This window comes from Furipterus horrens, unplaced genomic scaffold (assembly GCF_987537825.1).
Source record: "Furipterus horrens unplaced genomic scaffold, mFurHor1.1.pri manual_scaffold_3, whole genome shotgun sequence".
Lineage (NCBI taxonomy): Eukaryota > Metazoa > Chordata > Mammalia > Chiroptera > Furipteridae > Furipterus > Furipterus horrens.
The window spans coordinates 27,485,891-27,508,460 of NW_028327173.1; the positions used below are offsets into that span (position 1 = coordinate 27,485,891).

The 22,570-nt window shown below is 37.3% G+C and overlaps 1 protein-coding gene across 7 annotated transcripts in view; it reads right to left on the reverse strand.

The window, feature by feature from the left end:
- SCMH1 (Scm polycomb group protein homolog 1) overlaps positions 1 to 22,570 on the reverse strand; it is a 173,022-nt gene that overhangs the window by 106,555 nt on the left and 43,897 nt on the right. For 4 of the 7 annotated variants that reach the window (XM_090269223.1, XM_090269221.1, XM_090269218.1 and 1 more), the window contains exons 3-5: positions 19,915 to 20,043; positions 11,006 to 11,074; positions 10,563 to 10,586 (exon numbers count right to left, since the gene is read on the reverse strand). In XM_090269223.1, coding sequence (XP_090125349.1) covers positions 10,563 to 10,586; positions 11,006 to 11,074; positions 19,915 to 19,927 — 106 coding nt within the window. In that variant the 5' untranslated portion in view covers positions 19,928 to 20,043. Of the gene's footprint in view, positions 1 to 597; positions 741 to 8,833; positions 9,029 to 10,562; positions 10,587 to 11,005; positions 11,075 to 15,393; positions 15,632 to 19,914; positions 20,044 to 22,570 lie in introns of those variants that run through there. The other 3 variants (XM_090269222.1, XM_090269219.1, XM_090269220.1) reach the window with 3 other exon arrangements.

Consider the following 22,570-nt stretch of genomic DNA (forward strand, 5'->3'; position numbering starts at 1 on the left):
AAAATGGATAAGGAGATTTCTTCTGAAAAACCTGACTCCTGGAGAGGCTTATTGTCATCAGGTGATAGCATTTAACACCCAATATGGTTGTATCCCTTTTCAGCTCAAAAAAATATATGTAGGTATCTGGAAACATTAGGTAAGAAGATTTGAGGGCAGAAAAAGCCAGAATGAGTGAGATTATACTTGGATCCTCAGTCTGAAAATTGGATTTCTCTCACCCATCTCTACCTTATTCCCATCCCTGCCAATGTTGCATTGCTCTGAGGTGCAAAATGACAAAGATCTAGTAATTTAGAGAAAAGCAGGTCCTAGGTAGCATTTTTGATGGTGGTAACTAAGAATAAGTTGGCGGGGGGCGGGCGGGGGGGAGGGGCTTGTCCACAGAATCTTTTAGCCTGTTGAAGTGGCCTTAAAGCGTCTTAAAGTTTAAGGAACACTGCATCAGGGAAACAATCTTTAAAGTGACACTATCCTTGGACCAGGGAAAAGATTTTAAGGGACAGACTGTTGAATATATATTTTATTGGATCCCAAAAGATTACCAAATTCTTTATTAAAGGTTAAACCAGTTACCAAGCTTCCCCTAATACCCACCTAGAGGAGCCCCCATGATGGAGCAGGGAAGATCCCAGAGATGCTCACAAGCTAAAACACTGTAGCAAACCAGCATTTCTTGAAGTTTCCTCTGCAGTGGAGCAGCACAGGGCCACTTTGGGCCATGCAAAAAACACTAGATGCTGGGAATAAAAATTAGTTACTGAATGATAAAATCTAAATCATTTCAAAGATGATGCTAAGATTATATATTCTATTGACTTCTGTTTTAAGAGTGGTCCGTTTCCCACCACCATTAACCAAGCCAAATAGATTTGACCAGAAATCCCAGTCAGTTTTCAGCCATTTCATGAACTGGACAATGATTAATCATCATGAAGAGACAATTAGTCCACAGGGTAAATGAGATGGATATTTCCTGGAGTGAAGATTTAAAGAGCTTATCATAATTTAATAGAGTTTGCTCTTAGCTGAGATGGCCCTAACACAAGGACTGAATACACTTCATCACTATTTGCTGTTAGAAAAAGGAAACATTACAAATTATTCCATTCTTGTAAATAAAGGATTAAGTCAAATAATAAGTCTTGTAGAGCCAGCCACCTGTAATCATTGGACACTTGAAATGTGGCTACTGTGAGAAAATTAAATTTTAAATTTTATTTAATTTTTATTAGTTTAAATTTAAATACATACATATGTCTAACAGCTACTGTACTAGGCAATGCAGATCTAGAGGTTTGCTCAGTCCTGGGTGATTGCTTGTATTAGCTTGAGTTTTGAACAAAAAAATCCAAAAGACTTTGGTTTTAAGAATTATGGCAGCATAAGGGGTACCAAAATAATTAAGAGTATTAATCACAGATCATCTATGGTAATCAATCCCTGTTATAAAGGCAAGAAATCTCACATCTGCCCCCACTTAGGGAACACACTATTACCAACTGAATGAAAAGGATTTTCTTTGTTAAAAACAGTTCATCTACTGTGAGGGCTGCTTGGCTTAAACCATACATAGATTAGTATTTTTCTTGTATCTGACTGCTTAGGCTACCCAAGGCTTAGTCTCCTATTATCAAGTGAATTGCAAAATAAGTTAATTTGTAAAGACTATTTAAGCACCTACTGTAATGCCCAAAATGGAAACAAACATCATGTCTACCACATCTCTAAGCACTAAAACAACCACAAAAGAAATAGAACCAGCGGCAAAGTATATATCAGAGGTTGGCAAACTTTCCGTAAAGGACCAGATAGTAAAAATTTTATGTTTTGTGAGAGTCATGCAGTCACCGTCACAAATACTCAACTCTGCAAGGCAGCATGAAAACAGCCATAGCCACAGACAACATGTGAATGAATAAGCATGACTGTGTTCCACTAAAACTACAAGAGCAGGCAGCGGGCTAGATTTGACCGGCTTGCCAATCCCTGGCTACATCACTGATTCCCAAATGTTACTTATCATCAGAATCTCCTGAATAATTTTTCTCATTTCTTTAAACAGAGTTCTGGGTACCATCTTAGGAGGATCTCATTCAGTAGGCTTGTAGTGTGGTCTGAGAATCTGTATTTTCAAAGGCTCTTAGGTAACTATGATTAACACCTATGTCTATAAATTACTACCATTGTTGAAAGAACGTGATATTGAGAGTCAGAAGATGCCAGTTAAAGTCTTGTTTCTACAAATAACTATCTTGGATAAATTACTTATTCCTTCCAAGCGTCAGTTTACTCATCTAAAGATGGAGATAATACCTATTGTACAAGATTGTACATACACTCATTCATTCAATAAATATTTATGAAATTTCCAAGTGCAAAAGTACTGTGTTAATTGTTAAGGGAACAAGATAGACATGGTTCCTAAGTTCATGGAGCTTGCAGTCTAGAAATAAGCAGATCTATATAAATAACATCCCAAATAACCTGGTATAATTATGATAAATTTCAGTTAATGAGGTAGTACAGTTTGCCTTGTGAATGCAGAAGAGGGACATCTAATCCATATTTGGGGTTAAGAATTATTGTGAAGATTAATGTTATTAACTAATACAAATATAACATTTTAAAGTTTACAGAGTGGTTTCAATTATTCATTCAACTTATGTTTCAGTGTCCTCTATGTGCCAAATTCTAAGTGTTGGAATAAGACAGGAGGTACCTACCCTCATGGAATTCATATTCTAGTGTATGATGAGACACAATTAACACATGAACAAATAAGTAAGGTAATAAGTGAGAAGAACTTGAAGGAAATAAAATATGTGATGTGATAGAGGCTGGGAACTATCTTAGATGGTGAAGTTATGGAGAGACATTCTACAAAGGAAACATTTGAGCTGAGATCTCACAGATGGGAAAAAGCCAGACATCTCATTTATGTTACTGAATAATACTATGAAAATGTTTTATAAACTGTAATGCACGTGAAACAATAATTGCATTTATTATTAGGAAATAATATCCCCCACAAAATGTAAAGCACAAGAAATCAACCTAGTTGAATGTGTGAATCCCTTTCATTCATTCAACAAATACTTAGTGAGCACCTACTATATACCAAGCCTGGTTATAGGCACTAGTGATAAAACAAAGAACAGAACAGCCAAACTCATTGGCCACATAGAGCTTATATTCTAAGGGGGAAGAGAGGCAATAAATAAACAAATGAATATATATCAGCTGGTCCAGAGGGTAACAGAGACACCAGATAATTACAATTCCTGCCCTCTTTCAAGTAAAGAAATAATAAAGCAAAGTAATTTAGGCAGGATGGTCAAGAAAGGCATCTTAATGAGATGCTATGTAAGTTAAGACCTGAAAGGTTCCTCCAGCCTCTGCTTCAATACTTCTAATGATGAGAAACTCATTATTTGCTATTGTTTAATGGTACAAATGGGTAGACTTTAACTTATAGTCAGCCAAAGTCTGCTTTCTTCTAACGTCTACTCACTGATCCTAGAGATATATCTAATCTTTCTATACATGTCCTGAAGCTCTCAAATGCTCCTGATTTCACATGGTATGTCAGGCACTTCCACTCATGCTGGCTACTGTTGTGGCCACATTCCTCTATAAGAACTCTACTTCATTCCACCTCAAGTGTGGAACTCAAACTCCTAAAAGCAATAAAGACAGTCATAGTCTTTAGACCATAAATTCTACTCCAAGACTACTGCTGAAAAGTGTTCCATTGTTTATATGTACCATAATTTACATAACTAGACAACAGTATTTGTTAAATAATATTGATAGTCATTTAAGTGTTTTCTAATTTTTGATGAGTATCTATTGTGCAGACATCTTTTACCACTTTTAAGATTAATTCCTTAGGGTTAATTCTTAACAGTGATATTAATGGACAAAGAGTAAGCATATTTTATACTTTGATACAATATAATTCCTGCCAATAGTACTTAAGACTATGTTTCCTGCTACAACTGTTTTAACCATTTCAATAATTTTGATAAACCTTGTGAAAAAAACAAAATACTCTTATGCTTTTATTTGTAATTCTTTGATTACTAATGAAGTTGAAGATCTTTTTAGACTTATTAGTCAATTTGTATTTTATTTTTGCCATTTTCATTGAGTTACTGTTCAGTTTACTCACATTTTCTAAGAGTTCTTTGTATATTAATGATATTAGTCCTTTGTTTGTAATATATGTTGAAGACATTTGTCTCAGTCTGATAGGATTTTCTCCTAAATTTCTCAGCCCTTTTTAAAAATGGTTGCTGGTTTTTATATCATGCTTTTCTTATTTCAATATTATAAGATATTAACCCAGGATTTCTCAGATTTATTTTTTTTACATTTAAATATTTGATCTATTTGGAATTTGTTTTGTAAGACAAATGAGGCCAACATGTAGCTTTTCTTTTCATCTTTATTCAATAAATGTGCTTCAACATCATTTATTGAATAAATCACCTTGCCCATTGATTTAAAATGTCACCTTGATCATATGTTAATTTCTTATATACACTCGGATCTATTTCTGGCTTTCTTATTCTATTCTTATCAGTCAGTCTATTCTAACACCAGGAATACTTTGTTTCATATAATTTCATAATAAATTTAAATATCTGACAGAGCAAGTCGTTTTAATAAGTCATCCCCTCAACCTTATGTTTTCTTGGCACTTTCAAATGATTAATAAGTTGTGGCACATCTACCATGAATAAAACCGAGTTACTTTAAAATGTCCAAAGCTAAGTTTCTGAGATACACAAGTAGTTCAACATTGTCCGTAGGCCTTTTAGATCAATAACTTGGTATTTGTTAATGGATCATCCTAAAGATAAAACACCAAATTAAAAAAAAATTTCTAAATTTACCTGACTTCCCAGAACAAATTCATCCATTTCCCTGTCTCCTATAACATCAGGTTAACACCATTATTTTAATGCTTATCATGTTATATCATCATAATTATTTATGTAAGGATAGGAGCTAACTTCTATTAATTTTTTTACATCATCACTGTTTAACACAGTGCCTGAAACTTAATAGAGGCTAAATAAGTTTAGTAAATGAAAAGAAGCAAGGAAGTAATAGTCCTACTCTTTTCTGGACTAGTAAACTCATACCTGGAATATTAAATTTAGTTCTGGGAGCTATAGTTTGAGAGGGATAGAACAAACCAAAGCCTAAATGGTGACCTAAGTGGTAAAGGGACCCAAAACCATGTCACTCGAGGGCCAACTGAAGGAATAAACATTTAGCATGAATAAGAAATCAAAGTCTTCATCCATCCATCTAACAAATATTTATAGTGTGTGCCAAGCACTGTGTGGGTACTGAAGATACAACTATAATCAAAATACTGTTCTTGCCCTTATAGATTTCAGTCCAGTAAGGGACAGAGCCAAAACAGTCAACCATTATAAACTGTGATAACTGTTACACTTGGAGACAAGGGTGCTATAAAGGAGCATCTAGAGGTTTTGTAAAAGGATTCCCAGAGGAAGGAACTTCTAAGACTCAGAGAAAATATTTTTATTTTCTTTTTCTCCAGAAAGAAAGAAAAGCATGTATAAAGGTCCAGAAGTGAGAACAAGCAGTTCTAAATACTGAATCTTTTGGTATGGCTACTTGGTGGAGTGTAAAGAAATAGCTTAGAAAAGAGGCTGTGGAAAAAAGCAGTATTTGGGTATCAGAGAGCCTCATATACCACATTAATAAGAGGAAGCACTGAAGGGTTTGGGGGAAAGTTATTCTGTCTGCAGTGTGAAGATGGACTGGAGGAGGGTAAGGCTGGAGGCAGGAAGACTAGTTAGGAAGCTGTTCTAATAATCTGGGTATGAGGCTATGGTGGTTTGAACCAGGAAAGTCAAGAGTGGCAGTGAGGAGGCAGTCCCCAGAGCTGCTTTCTAATAGAGGCCAGTGAGTGAAAAACTGGGTAAAACTACTCAATATGGCCCTAAAAGTTATAAGAATGACTAACAGAATTTACAAAGAAACATATATTGACCCAATAATTATTTGTCTAAATATAATGTTAGTTGCCTAAGAAGGCTGGAAATCCCCAACTGAGGAGTTCAACACAAGACAATTTATAAAAGATTCAAAATGTCAGATTTTGAAATGCTGGGCCAAATCAGATTATTTTAAGGCCTCTTTCAAATTCTGAGATCCTAAAAATCTTCTGGTTTTTATTTCAGTTTGATATTTAGGGCTGCTCTTTTTGCTTGATGGGCAAAAGGAAATAATGTAGGATTAAGCAACAGCTCTATCTAAAACACAGAGGCAAACACACACAGGAGACTTCTGGCCAAGATGGAGCCCTAGACTGACACGCTCCATCTCCCTCCACAACTAAGAAGGAATACAACTACCACAAAACCAGAAATAACCAGAAGTTCCAGAAAATAAATGGAAGTCCAACGTATGAAGTTAAGTGGTGTTTATCTGGACGAGTAAGAGGGGCGAAACCAGGGCAGAGAGGCCAAGGTGTGCTGACGGCGGCAACAGCGGTGATGGTGGCAGGACAGCGGTTAAGTGAGAAGTGCCTGGGGGGCACCCCCGGCTGCAGACCAGACCCGTCAGCTTGTGATTCCAACACTGGGGAAGGCAGACCCCCATTGCCTCGGACTGTGAGGCCCGGAGGGGGTGGGGACAGAGGAGGAGGCTCCAGTCTCTCAGCGGAGTGTGAACGGCAGGATTCCATCTTGGACCCCCACCCCCACAGAAAATGCCACAGTGTGGTGAGAAGGGTCACCCAGTTGTGACGAGGGTATGGGGCTCTGCCACCTATAGTGTAGGAGGTGTGACAGCCCTGACCAGGAAGGAAAGGTAAACACAAAACTGTCAGGATGGCACAGATCATGATAGAGATCCCAATCACGCAGCTGACCAGACAGCAAATATCTAATCTAACGAAGCAGCAGATAGGAAATCTTTCTGAGACACAGTTCAGAGCTTTGGTTATAACAATGCTTACAGACCTGACAGCAGATCTGAAACAAGACGGGGAAGGAATGAAGGCTAGTCCTGCTGAAATGAACAAAAACACATATGAAACTAGTGGTGAGGGGAAGAAAACCAGGGATCAAATCAACAAATTGGAACATAGGGAAGGTACAATCAACCAGTGCAGAGGAAAGGAAAAGTGAGGAAAATGAGGAGAGGCTCAGAAACTTATCAGACAGCTATAAGTGGGCCAACATCTGAATCATAGGGTTGCCAGAAGGTGAAGAAGAACTAGAAATTGAAAAATTATGTGAAAAAATAATGAAGCAGAGCCCTGGCTGCTGTGGCTCAGTGGATTGAGCATCGGCTTGCAAGCCAAGTGTCGCTGGTTCGATTCCCAGTCAGGGCACATTACTAGGTTGCACGTCAGGTCCCCAGTTGGGGCACGAGTGAGAAGCAACCACACAGTGATGTTTCTCTCCCTCTCTTTCTCCTTTCCCCTCTCTCTAATAAAATAAAATAAACAAACAAATAAATTATAAAAAATAAAATAAAATAAAATAACGAAGCAGAACTTCCCTAACTTGGGGAAGGAAATAGACTTACAGGTCCAGGAAGCACAGAGAGTTCCAAAACAACTGGACCCAGGGAGAACCACACCAAGACACATTATAATCAAAATGTCAGAAATTAAGGATAAAGAGAGAATCTTAAAAGCAGCAAGAGAGAAGAAGAAAACTATATAAGACTCTCAGCTGATTTCTCAAGAGAAACTCTGAAGGCAAGAAGGGACTAGCAAGAAATATTCAAAGTAATGAAAAGCAAAAACCTACAATCACGATTACTCTATCCAGTGAAGCTGTCATTCAGAATATAAGGGCAGAGAAAGTGCTTCCATGACAAAGTAAAACTGAAGGAGTTCATCAGATCCAAACCACTGTTATAGGAAATGTTAAAGGGACTTGTATAGGAGAAAGAGGATCAAAACTATGGACATTAAAATGAAAACTGTATCACAGCAACCAACAACAGAAGCTAGGGAACCGAAACAAAGGCAAACTAAGTAGGCAACAAAAGTGGGAAAAGAATTATAGGTATGGGGTACATATTGGGGGGAGGACACTGGAGGGGGGAAGGGGGAAAAGGGAAGGAGATGGTGCAGGAATTAAGAAGCATAGTAGGAGGGAATGCAGTAGACAGGAAGATGATGAGAAGAACTATATGCACAACCAATGGGCATGGACTAAGAGGGGTGGAGGGAGGGGGGTCACTGGGTGGAGGGAAAAAAGGGAAAAGAAATTGGGACAACTGTGATAACATAATCAATAAAGCATTAAAAAAAAAGAAATATGTAGGATTAATTTATCAGAGAATATGCCTAGCTATACTACCTCTACTCCCACAAGAAAAAATATACTTTTAAATTTAAACATCACTTTATGTTAAATTGAGAATCTACTTTTTATAATTCCCTGTCAACAAAATAGGCTGTTTATAATATACCTTATGTTGTCACTGTACTATAATTGTTATCATCATAAGCAGCCAAAACAGCAGCTATCACTGAGTGCCTTCCATTTGCCTGCACCATGCCATATTATGTTCAGTATCTCCCATGTTCATCATAACCTGAAAAGTAAGTTTTATTCCTATTTTAAAGACGAAGAATTAAGCTCAGAAAGATTAAGTAATTTTCCTGAAATAACAAAACTGGTAGGTGGGGAATGGGAATTTGAACTAAGGCCTGTCTGATTCTCAGGTCCATGTTTTTCTAACACCTTAGAAAGCTTGAGGAAAGTTTTAAAGAATAATAAAAAGTGACTATCAATTATTGTTTATCAAGTGCCAGGCCCTTTACCTGCATTATTTCATTTCATTAATTTCTTCAGCTCACATTCACAGAATGCTTCACTTCAAAGAGTGTCACAAAATTTGACTTAAAGTCTGAGGATGGTTGCTGAACAGGATGAAAATAATAATCCTCCAAAAGTTGAAATGTATTTCAATTTTTAAGATGTATTTACATCCATTAGCTCATGCAATCTTCTTAACCCTGTTAAATAGGCAGAATGAATTATTATCCCCATTTGATGAGTCAAAAAACTAAGGGTCAAGATTACTCTATCCAGCAAAGATGATATTTAGAATTGGAGGGTAGATAAAGGGTCTTCCAGACAAGGGTAAGCTTAAGGAGTTCATCATCACCAAGCACTTATTATATGAAATGTTAAAGGGACTTATTTAAGAAAAAGAAGAAGATCAAAACTATGAACATTAAAATGAGAACAAATTCACAACTATCAACAAATGAATCTAAAAAAACAAAAACAAACTAAGCAAACAGCTAGAACAGGAACAGAACCATAGGTATGGAGATCATACGGAGGGTTATCAGCAGGGAGGGGGAAGAGGGAGAATGGGGAAAAAGGTGCAGAGATCAAGAAGCATAAGTGGTAGGTATAAAATAGACAGGGGGATGTTAAGAATAGTAAAGTAAATGGAGAAGCCAAAGAACTTATATGCACAACCCATGTACTTGAACTAAGTGGGGAAAAGGTTGCTAGAGGGAAGGAGGGTACCAGGCAGAGAGGGGCAAGGGGGGAAAAATTGGGACAACTGTAATAGTATAATCAATAAAATATACTTAAAATAAAATCCTGGCTTTGCCACTCAAAAAAAGAAAAAGAAAAGAAAAAAAAAAAAAAAAAAAGGAAACTAAGGATCAGAGTCACAAAGTTATTAAGTGGCAGAGTTGGTTTTCAAAGAACCCAGAAGTTCTGGCTCCTACTCTAGTGTTATACTACCTTACACTATTTTCTTTGTCATTGGGCAATGAAAGCAATGTTACTGAAAGAAAAGGCAGAGGAAGCAAATAGACAACTATAATAACAGAGCTAAACACATGAAGTTGTAATAACAAAATATATAAAAATACTTAAACAAAAATTGCTATAGGCATCATGCTTTCAATATTCATGTAACATGTAGAAAAAATTTAAAGACCCCTAAGAAGTTAAGACTGATGTTTATAGAGGAACTCTCAAAGCTGAATGAGAAGTACCAATATTAGTTTTATTTCTCAAATCCTAGTCCTAAAGTACACTATACGGGGATGAAAACTAAATGCAGTATCAGTCTGATTCTTGTTACTTAATATTTTAATATTTTAGTTTTTATTTAGTTAAAAATTTTAGAAAATCTTTAGGTTAAATTTCAATTCAGTATCTCTCAAAGAAATTATTTTGGGAAAATCCCACCAAATTCTGAATTATGGATGGTAGGGGTTTGTTTTAGTTCTGGATTTAGTAAGTTAAGAAGTTATTTCCAGTTTGTTTCAGTTCCTACCCTCCTTGTACTCTATATAATTAAATCCTCCCCTGCCTTTTTGTTAGTTTGGTCTGCGGCCTCCTGGTAAGGAGGGTTTGACACAGCAACTGAGATGAATTACATGAGCTCAGTAGGCAGACAAGAGCACAGCATTCACTAGTTTATGAGACAGACACATGGAATTCTTTTCCTAGTTATAATCTAATCCATGGTTTCGTAATTCCCCTTATTTAACAGAAATAACAAGAAAAATATCTTACCTAGCTCCAGGATGTCAGTAGCTTCTATTAAAGAAAAAATGTTACAGCATAAGTCATTATGACAAACATACCAAAATGATAGAAAGGTGAAGATGTGGCGTAAAACATGGGCTTGAGAAGACATTAAGTTACGTAGTAACAGTTGTGGAGGTACCCCATCCAATTCTGCCTAACTCCCAAGCCTAGACTCTTAAAAACTATGGAAGTCCAGAGAAGCTGTGCAACTGTGCCTAAAGCTATGAAGTTAATTTGGGATTGTCTATACTTGGAATTTAAATTTCCTGATTTCTAGTTCAAAACAAAGCATATTGCTTTTGACAGATACTTCTATAAATGACAATATTTGCTCTTGTTTTAACTGGTGAGTCTTTTATACTCAAAGTTTTAATGGTAAGAGATATCAAATAAAAGTTTTCCATGCTAAATAGAGTTTTTTTTCTTACCTTGATGTTGGGATGTAGATTCCGATAGATGATCATGTTTGTGTTTTCTAACATCATTCCAGTCTATTACTGTGGGAAATAAGAAATCAGTCATGTGAAAACAAAATAAAAGATTCAATTCTTCTCCAATTTGTCAATACGTAGTAATAGTTTCTGATAAAGCAATCTACTTCTGAGACTCTTTTCTAAGGAAGTAATCCAAAATACAGAAAAAAAGATTTATTTTAAAAACTTCAGTAGTGTTTATAAATAACAAAGGGGGGGGGGGACACCTAAATGTTCAAAAGAGAAGACTGATTAAGTTACTGCAGTTCATTCACTTGACAGTATTTTGTAGCTGTTAAACTTTTATAAAGGCTAAACAACAAAAGAGGAAAATGTTTAAGATATAATATTATCTGGTAAAATATGGGATCAAAAATTATATTCGTGGAATAATAAGAATTATGTAAAAAATGAAAAACAAAGAACACTCCTGTTAGGTGCTAAATTGTGCCCCCACCCCAAATTCATGTTGAAATCTTCATTCCCTGGTATCTCAAAATGTGATTATTTTGAGAGAGGGTCTTTAAGCAGGCAATTAACTTAAAATGAGGTCATTAGGGTTTGCCCTAATCCAATACGACTGGTATCCATACAAGAAGAGAAAATTTGGGCACAGGTACAGAGAAGAGAGGATATGAAGACACAGGGAGAAGACAGATATCTATCTACAAGTCAAGGAGAGAGGACTCAGAAAAAAACAACAACACATCTGACACCTTGATTTGGATTTCTAGATTCCAGAACTTGAAGAAAATAAACTCGTGTTGTTCAAATCACCCAGTTCGTAGTCTTTGTTATGGTGGCCCTGGCAAACTAATACAAGCCTAAAAATAGACATTAGAAAAAAGACAGAAGTAAACAGCAAATATAAACAACTGGTTATCTCAGGGTGATGGTACTGTTTTTTACCCCTTTATATTTTATTTGCTTTTTTTTTAAAGTATATTTTATTGATTATGTTGTTACAGTAGTCCCAGTTTTTTTTTCTCCTTTTACTCCCCTCTGCCCAGTACTCCCCTTCCCTCCAGCAATCCCACACCCCTTAGTTCATGTCCATGGGTCATGCATATAAATTCTTTGGCTTCACCCTTTCCTATATTATTATTAACCTCCCCCTGTCTATTTTGTACCAACCAATTATGCTGCTTAATCCCCACACCATTTCCCCATTTCTCCCCTTTCCCCCTGCCAACTGAGAACCCTCCAAATGATCCCCATACCTATGACTCTGTTCCTATCCTGGTTTGCTTAGTTGGGTTTTATTTTTATTTTTTAGATTCAGTTGTTGATAGTTGTGAGTTTATTGTCCTTTTAATGTTCATAGTGTTGATCTTCTTTTTCTTAAGTAAGTCCGTTTGACATTTCATATAATAATGGCTTAGTGATGATGAACTCCTTTAGCTTTACCTTGTCTGGGAAGCACTTTATCTGCCCTTCCATTCTAAATGATAGCTTTGCTGGATAGAGTAATCTTGGTTTTAAGTCCTTGCTTTTCATCACATTGAATACTTCTTGCCAGCCCCTTCTTGCCTGCAAAGTTTCTTGAGAAATCAACTGATAGTCTTATAGGCACCCCTTTGTAGGTAACTCTCTGCTTTTCTCTTGCTGCTTTTAGGATTCTCTCTTTATCTTTAACCTTTGGCCTTTTAATGATGATATGTCTTGGTGTGGTACTTTTTGGATCTAGCTTGTTTGGGACTCTCTGTGCTTGCTGGACTTGTATGTCTATTTCCTTTGCCACACTTGGGGAGTTTTCCTTCATTATTTTTTCACATAAGCTTTCAATGTCTTGCTCTTCCTCTTCTCCTTCTAGCATGCCTATGGTTTGGATGCTGGCATGTTTAAAGTTGTCCCAGAGATTCCTAAGCCACTTCTCACTTTTTTCAATTCTTGTTTCCTCATTCCGTACTGGTTGATTGTTCTTTTCTTCCTTATATTCCAAATCATTGATTTGAATTCTTGTTTCCTTCCTTTCACCATTGGTTTTGTGTGGATTTTCCTTTGTTTCATTTAGCATAGCCTTTACCTCTTCCCGTATGTGTGCTGTACTTAAGCATATCTGTCAAGCCTGTGAGCATCTTTATCACCAGCGTTTTGAACTCTGCATCTGTTAGGTTGGTTATCTCCTTGTTTGTTAGGTTAGCTGTCTCTTCATTGCTTAGTTCCCCCACTGGAAACCCTGATCCGTCCTTTCTTTTGGGCCATACTTCTCTGTCTTCTCAACTTGACAAGCTTCTGTGTTTGTTTGGTGTCTTGGGTAGAGCTGTCACACCTGTTACGTTGTAAGGGGCGGAGCCTTGGGTATTCATCAGTACAGGGTGACCCATTTCACCATGTTGTGGCACTGTATGTGGGGGAGAGGTCTGAGAGGGAACAATGCCACTTGCTCAGCACTCACCCCTTTTCCATGCATTTTTTCCCACTTCTTTATGGGACTGGTGCCTCTCTAGCTGTTGCCCTGGCTGTAGTTCCCAGAATGGGAGGGTCTGCAAATGTTCTAGGACCATGGGGGCCTTTTAACTAAGCAGACTCTGCTGAGAGACTGGCAGTTTCTTCCTCCATCCCAACCCCCACTGGTTTGCACAGTCAGAAGCTATGAGGCTTTATTTTCTCTGGCGCTAAGACCATGAGCTGTGCAGTCTGGTCTGGTGCTGGGAGCACTCCCGAGGTGTCCCTCCTGAAACTTTAAAACGTGTGACTGTGCTTTCCGTCAGCCTGCCATTGCTGCCACTGCTGCTGCAACCACATTGTCCTCTCTGCCCCGGCTCAGCCCCTCCTACCTGTCTGGATGAATATTTCTTCTTTATATCTTTGTTTGTTGGACTTCCACGCAGCTTGATTTTCTGGAACTTCTGGTTGCCTCTAGTTTTGAGGTACAGTAGTTGTATTCCTTCTTAGTTGTGGAGGGAGACACAGTGTGTTTGTCTAGGCCTCCATCTTGGCCGGAAGTCCACCCCCTTTTCTATTTTCTATAAAGAGGATATATTACTATATAATGGAAGTACATTTTCATGCTTGGAAATTTAGATTCATCTGCTGACCTTCTATCACTTTCTCACCACCAATCACCCATCATGTTTCCACTTTTCTTTCTACTTAGCTCCAATTCCATGGTTCCTCATTAAAATCACTTCCTGGCAAATGCTCCTGACTCCCTGGAGTCTCAATCCTAACAGGTTAAAGCCACTTATCCTCCCATACCATGCCTACCCCAACAGCTCATGAGTGCTGAAGAAAAACAAATACAAGCTTACTGGTCTTACTTTAAACTCATGGCCATATTTCTCAAATGCTACTTCACACCATTTAAAAATCACACCACATTTCCCTACTAAGTTTTTCACTTTTCAAAAAAGAAAAATTTCATATGCTTTTCCCTCTCCTCATACTCCAAATATTCCCTCCTTCACCTTCACTCTTAGAGGAGTATGTTAATTCAGACTTCATTGAGAAAACAGAAATAAGGGATAGGAGCCTTCTACAGGCCACTCATTTCAGAAAGGTACAGATCTTGTTTAGCGGTACATCCCCAGCTGCATAGTATAGTAGTTGGTTGTAAGTTAACATTTGGTGAATGAATGAAGCTACACATTCATCATTCTTACTCTTCTCCTATTGCTGTGGATAAGGTGTCCTTGTTCTTATTAAAAGTCAACCCTCCATTTTTGCTCCAGATCCCATCTCCTCTCACCTTTTTAAGGACTTTGCAAATGTTCCCCTTCTAATAGATTGTTTGCATCAGCATTCTTACTGCTCCATCATCTAACAAACATACAAACAAACAGAAAAACCCAACAAATACTCCCTCTTAATCCCACACATATCCCTCCTGCTATATCCTTCCATTTCTCTGCTCTTCTTCATAGGAAAACTTAAATTTTAAGAACTGTCTATAGTCACTGCCTCCACACTTCCTCACATTATCACCTCATTCAAATAGGGTTTTTCTGCTCACCACCCCATTGAGGTAATTCCCAAATTCGTATTTCCAGCATTGTCTTCTTCACGGAATTCCACACGTACATATGCAATTACCTATAGCCCATCTCCACATGGTTATCAATCAGATATTTCAAACTAAACAGTTTGAAACAACAGTCTGGCTAAAACAAAATGCCCCCTCTTGCCAACCTGTTCCTCTTTCTGTCTTCCCCAAACCAGTAAATGGCATCTCCATTACTCAGTTGCTCAAGCCAAATATCCTTGAAATTATTCTTGATGCCTCTATTTCCTTTACACTTACATCCAATCCACTAGTAAGTTCTGTTGGCCCACACTCCAAATCCATCACTGATCTGAATCTCACCATTTGCACTATAGTTCAAGTCACTATTACCTCTTACCTGGAACATTCCAGCAGCCTGCTAACTTGTTTTCCTGATTCTACTCTTGCTGGACTTCAGAGTATTCTCCACATGGGGTAAAAGTGAGCATTTTAAAACATAAAACATAAAGTGTCATTTATCTGTTTGAGGCACTGAGTGCCTTACAAAGCTATGCAGGATCTGGCTTCTGCAACTCCTCCGATCTTAGCTACTACGACTTTTCCCTTTTCCACTACACTCCAGTCACACTGGTCAGTGTTCCACTTTAAGAGTGTGCCTTCTCTCCTTGTTTGATGTCCCCTACCTTTCTAGAAACCTGCCATTACTATTCTCTTCTAAATAATTATTAAAGACTACGAAGTTGATTAGGCTTAACAATTACTAACAGAGACAAAAGATATTAGGGTATCATAATTGAATTTATGTTTAAAGTTTTTCACAATTATTTTTAATGTTAGAAGGAATGTGTTCTTTAAAATTAAATACTAATATACAGTACATTTATATATACAACTTTTCAGTATTATATCACTTAAGTAAAGATGAGCTACCAGTATATGCAAAACTGATTCAGGAAGCCATAAAAATAGAAACCAGGCTGCAAGATCATTAATAAAACAATAGTTAAAAGCAACTAATGCAATTTAGAAAAGAATATCCTAGTAAAGACAAAAAATGAAAGCCAGACTCAAAGGTGAAACAAAATGAGCAAAATGACTAATAAATTTAACTGAGTGAAAAGGCATCAAATAAGGTTTGATTTAAGACAATGAAAAAGGAACTTCTGAGAAGAAATATTTAAAACTCCTGGCACAAACTAGTGGAACCTGGAAAGCAGCACACAAAGAAGAAAAGGAGACAACAACTACCTTACAAAATGCTTAATTTTAAAACATCATCATAAATTAGTCAGTGGATTAGATAATTGTCAACTGTGTCAATTCCTAAATGAACAGAATACAGCATCTGACAGAATTCCACACATTAAAAAAGGAGCTAGTCACATAATTTTTCAAAGCATTCTAAGAATAATGGCCATGTTTGAGTGTATTATGATATGTTGCTACTTATTTTAAATAACTAGTTTTGTTTTATTCCCTTTCCCCAGGCAGTATATTTCTTCTCTGGTAGTCTTTATCCCAGTTAACAGTAACAATTCAGAAACCTGAAATCCTCTTGAATTGCTTACTCTCCCTGGCCCTCCAAATGTGCTAGGTTATCAAATTAGAATATATCAGTTCTACCTCTAAAATGACCATCTCCTGACTTCCGGCCAAGATGGAGGCTTAGACGGACACGCTACGTCTCCCTCTACAACTAGAGAGGAATACAACTACTTCAAAACAAAGGATAACTAGAAATTCCAGAAAATAAAACTACACGGAAGTCCAACATATGAAGTTATAAACCAGCGGTGCCATTTGGGCAGGTAAGAGTTAAAGAGGGCAGTGCTGTTTGCGGGCAGCGGGCAGCGAGGAATCCCGCCTGCAGTCAAGCCCCTGGCGGTGCGCGACCCCGGCGAGGAATCCCGGCTGCCGGCAAGCCCCTGGCGGTGCGCGACTCCGGCGCTGGGGAGAGCGGCCGCCGCATTGCCTTGAACAGTGAGGCCCAGGGGGGCGGGAGGACGGATCCCGGTCTCCTAGCTGAATAACTGTGTGAATCCATCTTGGACCCCCGCCCCCAAAGAAAGCACCACAGGGCTGCGAAATAGGTCGCAGACAGACACTGGTCGCTAATTTGTGACGCGTACACAGGCACCGCCCCGGACAGCCAGCCCAAGAAAACAAAACGCATCTGTCAAAATGAGGCAGACAACTATAGAAATCCCGGTGACACAACTCACCAGACAGCAGATAGAGAACCTGACAGATGAACAGATAAGAAACCTGTGAGAGGCTCAGTTCTGGGCCATTGTTATCAGGTGGCTTACAGAATTCACAAAAGAGCAGGAAAAAGATAAGAAAGAAGCGAAAAACTTTCATAACGAAAGGAACAAAACCGCATACGAGATAGACGGTGAGAAAAAAAAATCCAGAGTTCATTTCAACAAACTGGAATATGGAGAAGGAACAAGCAGTCAACCAATGCAGCGAGAGGAAATGGGAAGCAACAATGAGAGGATCAGAAACCTCTGGGACAGCTATAAAAGGCCCAACATAAGAATCATTGGTTTGCCAGAGAATGAGGAAGATGAACTAGAACTTGAAAAATTGAGTGAAAATATAATAAAGGAGAACTTCCCAGACTTGGGGAAGGAAATAGACTTGCAGGTCCAGGAAGCAAGGAGAGTTCCCAAGAGACTGGACCCAGGGAGAACCACCCCAAGACACATTATAATCAAAATGTCAAAAATTAAAGATAAAGAGAGAATCTTAAAAGCAGCAAGAGAGAAGAAAAGAATTATGTACAAAGGGGTCCCAATTAGACTATCAGCTCACTTCTCAAGGGAAACCCTACAGGCAAGAAGGGACTGGCAAGAAATATTCAAAGTAATGAAAATCCAAAACCTACAACCACAAATACTCTATCCAGCGAAATTGTCATTCAGAATAGAAGGACAGAGAAAGTGTTTCCAGGACAAAATAAAACTGAAAGAGTTCATTAGATCCAAACCACTGTTATATGAGATGTTAAAGGGACTGGTTTAAAAAAACAGAAGCTAGGGAGATGAAACAAAGGCAAACTAAATAGGCAACGAGAGTGGAAAAGGAACTGTGGGTACGGGAAGCATATTGGGGGGAGGTCAACAGGGAGGGGGAACGGGGAAAGGGAGGGAGATGATATAGGAATTGGGGATCAAGGTAGGAGGGAATGGAATAGACGGAGAGAGGTTGGGAGGAACTGTATGCACAACTAATGGACATAATCTAAAAGGGGGGGACAACTGGAGGGAGGGGGGCCACCGGGTGGAGGGGAGCAGAGGGAAGGGAAATTGGCACAAATGTAATATTTTAATCAATAAAACACATTAAATCTGAAAAAATAAAAATAAAAAAAATAAAATGACCATCTCCTCTCTTCCAAATCTGAGTTTAAGATTTCATTATCTCTTACCTTAACCAATAAAAAGTTACTTAATTCTGTCTGATCTCACTCTTTTCCAATCCATACTTTAGTATTAATTTTCTAAAATAAGGATAAAACTTGTCACTACCTCATTTAAGTCTTCAAAGATCAAGACTTAAACTATATCCAAACATAATGAACATGTCATACTGTTTCATCTCTCTAAAATTTTCTCTCTTTCTCTATTTTTGGGAGATCCATATTTATTCATCATAGTTGAGGACAACTGTTACTTTGCAATAGCTTTCTGGTAACATCCCCAAGCAGAGCACAGTACCATCTCTATCTCCTATTTCTATGCCTGTCACAGAGTATCAGAGCTAAATATTACTAAGCCAGTCAATATTGCAGGGACCTGGCACACAGAAAGCACTCAAAAAATAAAAATAAAAAAAGTTTGTCTTTTTCACCAAACTCAGAAATAGTTACACAATGAGAGGAAAATTATACATATTAAGAAGCAATATTGAAATGCATGCTTTCATTGAAACAATTTGACATAGAGATTGATACTTAGATACATACATGTATAATAAGGTACTCAGCCTTCAATCTATAAAAGGGAGAAAAATACCTAATGGACAGTGTCATGTTGGCTGAAGCAGAAGGGGATATGGTAAGAGAAGTAAAATGTAGTTTATGTTAGTGGCTCTATTTTTTACTATAATGGAGAATGCAGATCTACAATAAGCAAGAAGTCAATGGGCGGAGAAGCACAGGTGAGGAATGGAGGAGAGAATATACTTATGGCCTATGAAACTTTGGTTCTGGAGGCCCATTTATACCCTTGCTTTTCATGTGGCTTTGATTGTTCAAGCTCCCTAGTGATTAAAAGAATCACAACTATTTCAGATGCAGAGGTAGAAGAAAAGGCTTTAGAGAAAATATGATTTTAGTGTCAAGTTGAAGAGTAAGCTTGACAGTATCAGACAAATCATTCCAACTCAGAAGCTATGCTTAAACACAAAGAGATTTTAGCTTTAAAGATTTCTGATAAAGTTCTTAGTTTGCACAAACCTCAAATTTTACTAGAATTTAAACTGAATTTTATAAGGTATTTGTCTATTTAATACAATACTATTAAACATACCACTATAAAAGTGCTAAGAATGTAACCTTCCAGAAATGGCTATAAGTTTTAAGGACATTTAAGTAAGATAACATAATACAAAGTTTCTAGCATGGTGCCTAAAACAGAGAGCAAATTCATTAAATAGGTTTTCTTTCTTTCATTTCTTAATAACCTCTAGTGCAGTTGAACCATTAGAGAAATATTTTAAAGTATTTAAAAAGCAAAACTTCTAACCTACTTTCATGACCTGGAAAATTCATGCTAATGACAAAAATGACACCATGGTTAACAGAAAAGGATAATGAGTGACCTAATTAGCAATGAGAAATTCCTAAATTCAGTCCTTGCCAAGGCTCTTAACTCCTCTTATCTCCAGGATATGAGTGTAGAAAGATACTTACCACTAGGCTGCATAGTCAATGAGCTAAAAACTGGTCAAGGTGTTAAGAAGTTTGGGATTTATCCCTGGATCCACCAACACCTTGCTCTGACATCTGATAAGCCAGTTCCTTTGTATGTTAATTCTCCATCTGTAAAATGAGGGTGGGAAGGAAAGGGGGACATTTATTACCCTGTAAAGTACTGAGACTTTTAGCTATACAAACCAGGCTACATTATAAGAAAAGTAAGACAGTTATATATAATTCTTTTGCTTATTAGAATATCTCAGGGTTGGACAGTACCTCATAGTGAGTATCGCAGGTTCAATTTAACAAAGCCCGAATATCCAGAGATAAAAATATTTGCTACATCTGGTTCCATGAAAATATTGAGTATAAATATAGTTTCCAATTAACCAAGTTAAGCCAGAAAAACCAAAAGATACTAAGCACCATGGTGTTATGAACTGGTGTTATGAATTGATCTGTGAAATTCATGTTAAAGCTATAATCTCCAATGTCACTGTGTTGGGAGATAGGAATTTTAAGGAAATAACTAAGGTTGAATGAGGTCATAGGAGGCCCTAATCTGACAGGACTGGTATCCTTATAAAAAGAGAAAGAGACAGACACCAGAGATATCTCTCCTCTCCACCCCAAACACATACAGAGGAAAAGGCCAGGTGAGGATACCTTTCTATAAGCCAAAAAGAGATGCCTCACCAGAAACTAGCCCTGCTAATACCTTGATCTTGGACTTCCAGCCTCAGGAACTGTGAGAAAATAAATTTCTGTTATTTCAGCCACCCAGCCTGTGGTATTTTGTTATGCCAGCCCCCCCCCCCGCCCCCAACTAATACACATGGTCATAGGACAAATGAGGCAACAGTAATTCTCTGAGAGTGCTTCATGCAACAGTTGTCAGTTTCCAAGTTGCCCTAAAGAACCTTCACTCTTTCTTTTACAAAAATGAAACAAAACAAAATACGGAACTGAAAGTTAAAATTTTATCCTGTTCTGAATCTTAACTCTATTTTTCCTTAAATGCTTTAGGCAAGTAACTTAATTGCACTGACCTCAGTTTTTTATTAGTAAAATAGGAATGGTAATCCTAATGCTGTACATGCTTCACTGGGTTGTTGTGAAGAACAAATTTAAAAAATGGCTGTTAAAGTGCATAATACAGATAATACAGATTATTAAGGAAAAACTTGCTGTTTACTACCTTTATTGGAGAGAAAACTCATACTGTGAATAAAATAATGTACTTGCAAAAAGGATTTTAGAACCTCCTGTTACTAGTTAGCCTCTAAGGATTCTAAAACTCACATTTTAGTAACTACTATAGGAATATCTGCTACAATTACTTTTACTTTGCTTCTTTTCTCTTTGCCTTCCTCTTACTGTTGACTGGGACCTTTAAAAATTAAAGTAATGTGATCTTCTTGGGGGAAGTGAAAGCATCTATATTTACTTCAAAACATAGTAATGACACTAAAGGGCTGGAGTAAGAAGAGTAACCTCAATCTTTCAATGTCCAGAGCCCTGAAACATTAAGAGAGTAGTCTCTGGAACATCCTAGAACATATACTCTCTTTGATTTCTGATAAAAGAGTATAAGAGCATAGACTAGTAACATCTAAAGCAGTGCTTTTCAATAGAACTTTCATTGATAATGGAAATGTTCTATATCTGCATTGTCTAATGGGCAGCCTCTGGCCACATGTAGCTAATCAGCCATTGAAATGTGGCTAGTATGACTGAAGCACTGCATTTTCATTGTATTTAATTTTTATTAAATTTAACTAATATATGTCAAGTGACTACTCTATTGAACAGTGCAAATCTAGACAGTGCAAAAATTCTAGTTTTCTGGAAACCCTTGAGAGAAAGATAACATGCATTAAAAAAATCTACAAGGCAATGGAAGCATCTTTTTGAAACATGACAAAACAATCACAGTAGGTCATGCTTTGAAGCAAGAAAAAATAGAAAAAAAACTTCATATACTGTGATATTAGTAAAAAAGTCAGATGTAAATTATCACTTGTATATTAAAACAGCAATAATAATTATTAGCATTATATAGGTCATATATTTAAGTGTTTATTATGTGCCAGATATTGTGCTAAGTATATCAATAACATCATCCTCCCCAGTTTGATACCACTTAGTATGGTGTCATTACCCCTTTTTACAAATGAGGAAATGATACCAGGGAGGTTGATTAACTTTCTAAAAGGTTATAGTCAGAAGAAAAGGCAGCATCTGAACATAAACTATGCTTTTAATAGCACTGTCTCTCTTCTCAAAACAAATAAAAAAGAATAATTATATTTGCTTCTAACATAAAATAGCCCTGCTTGGGAAGAACTACAACCAGGTGTGAATGTGGATATTCTTCCCATTTTACTACAGTGAAAACTGAAGCACTAATGTTCATTAGCTTGACATTGACACTGAATAAGATTAGGCATAATCTGGGATTTAATAAGGTAAAATTAGGTTAAACAAAGGATGTCCTTAGGTACTGTGTTTTAAATATTCATAGAGCTTGGAAAACACAAAAGAAGTAATGCAGGCTTACAGGCACATACCAATGAGAAAAAGAAGGTGAGGAAGGAAGGGAAGAAGAGAACAGGGAAGGAAGAATGTTCCCCTCAAAAATGAAAACTGG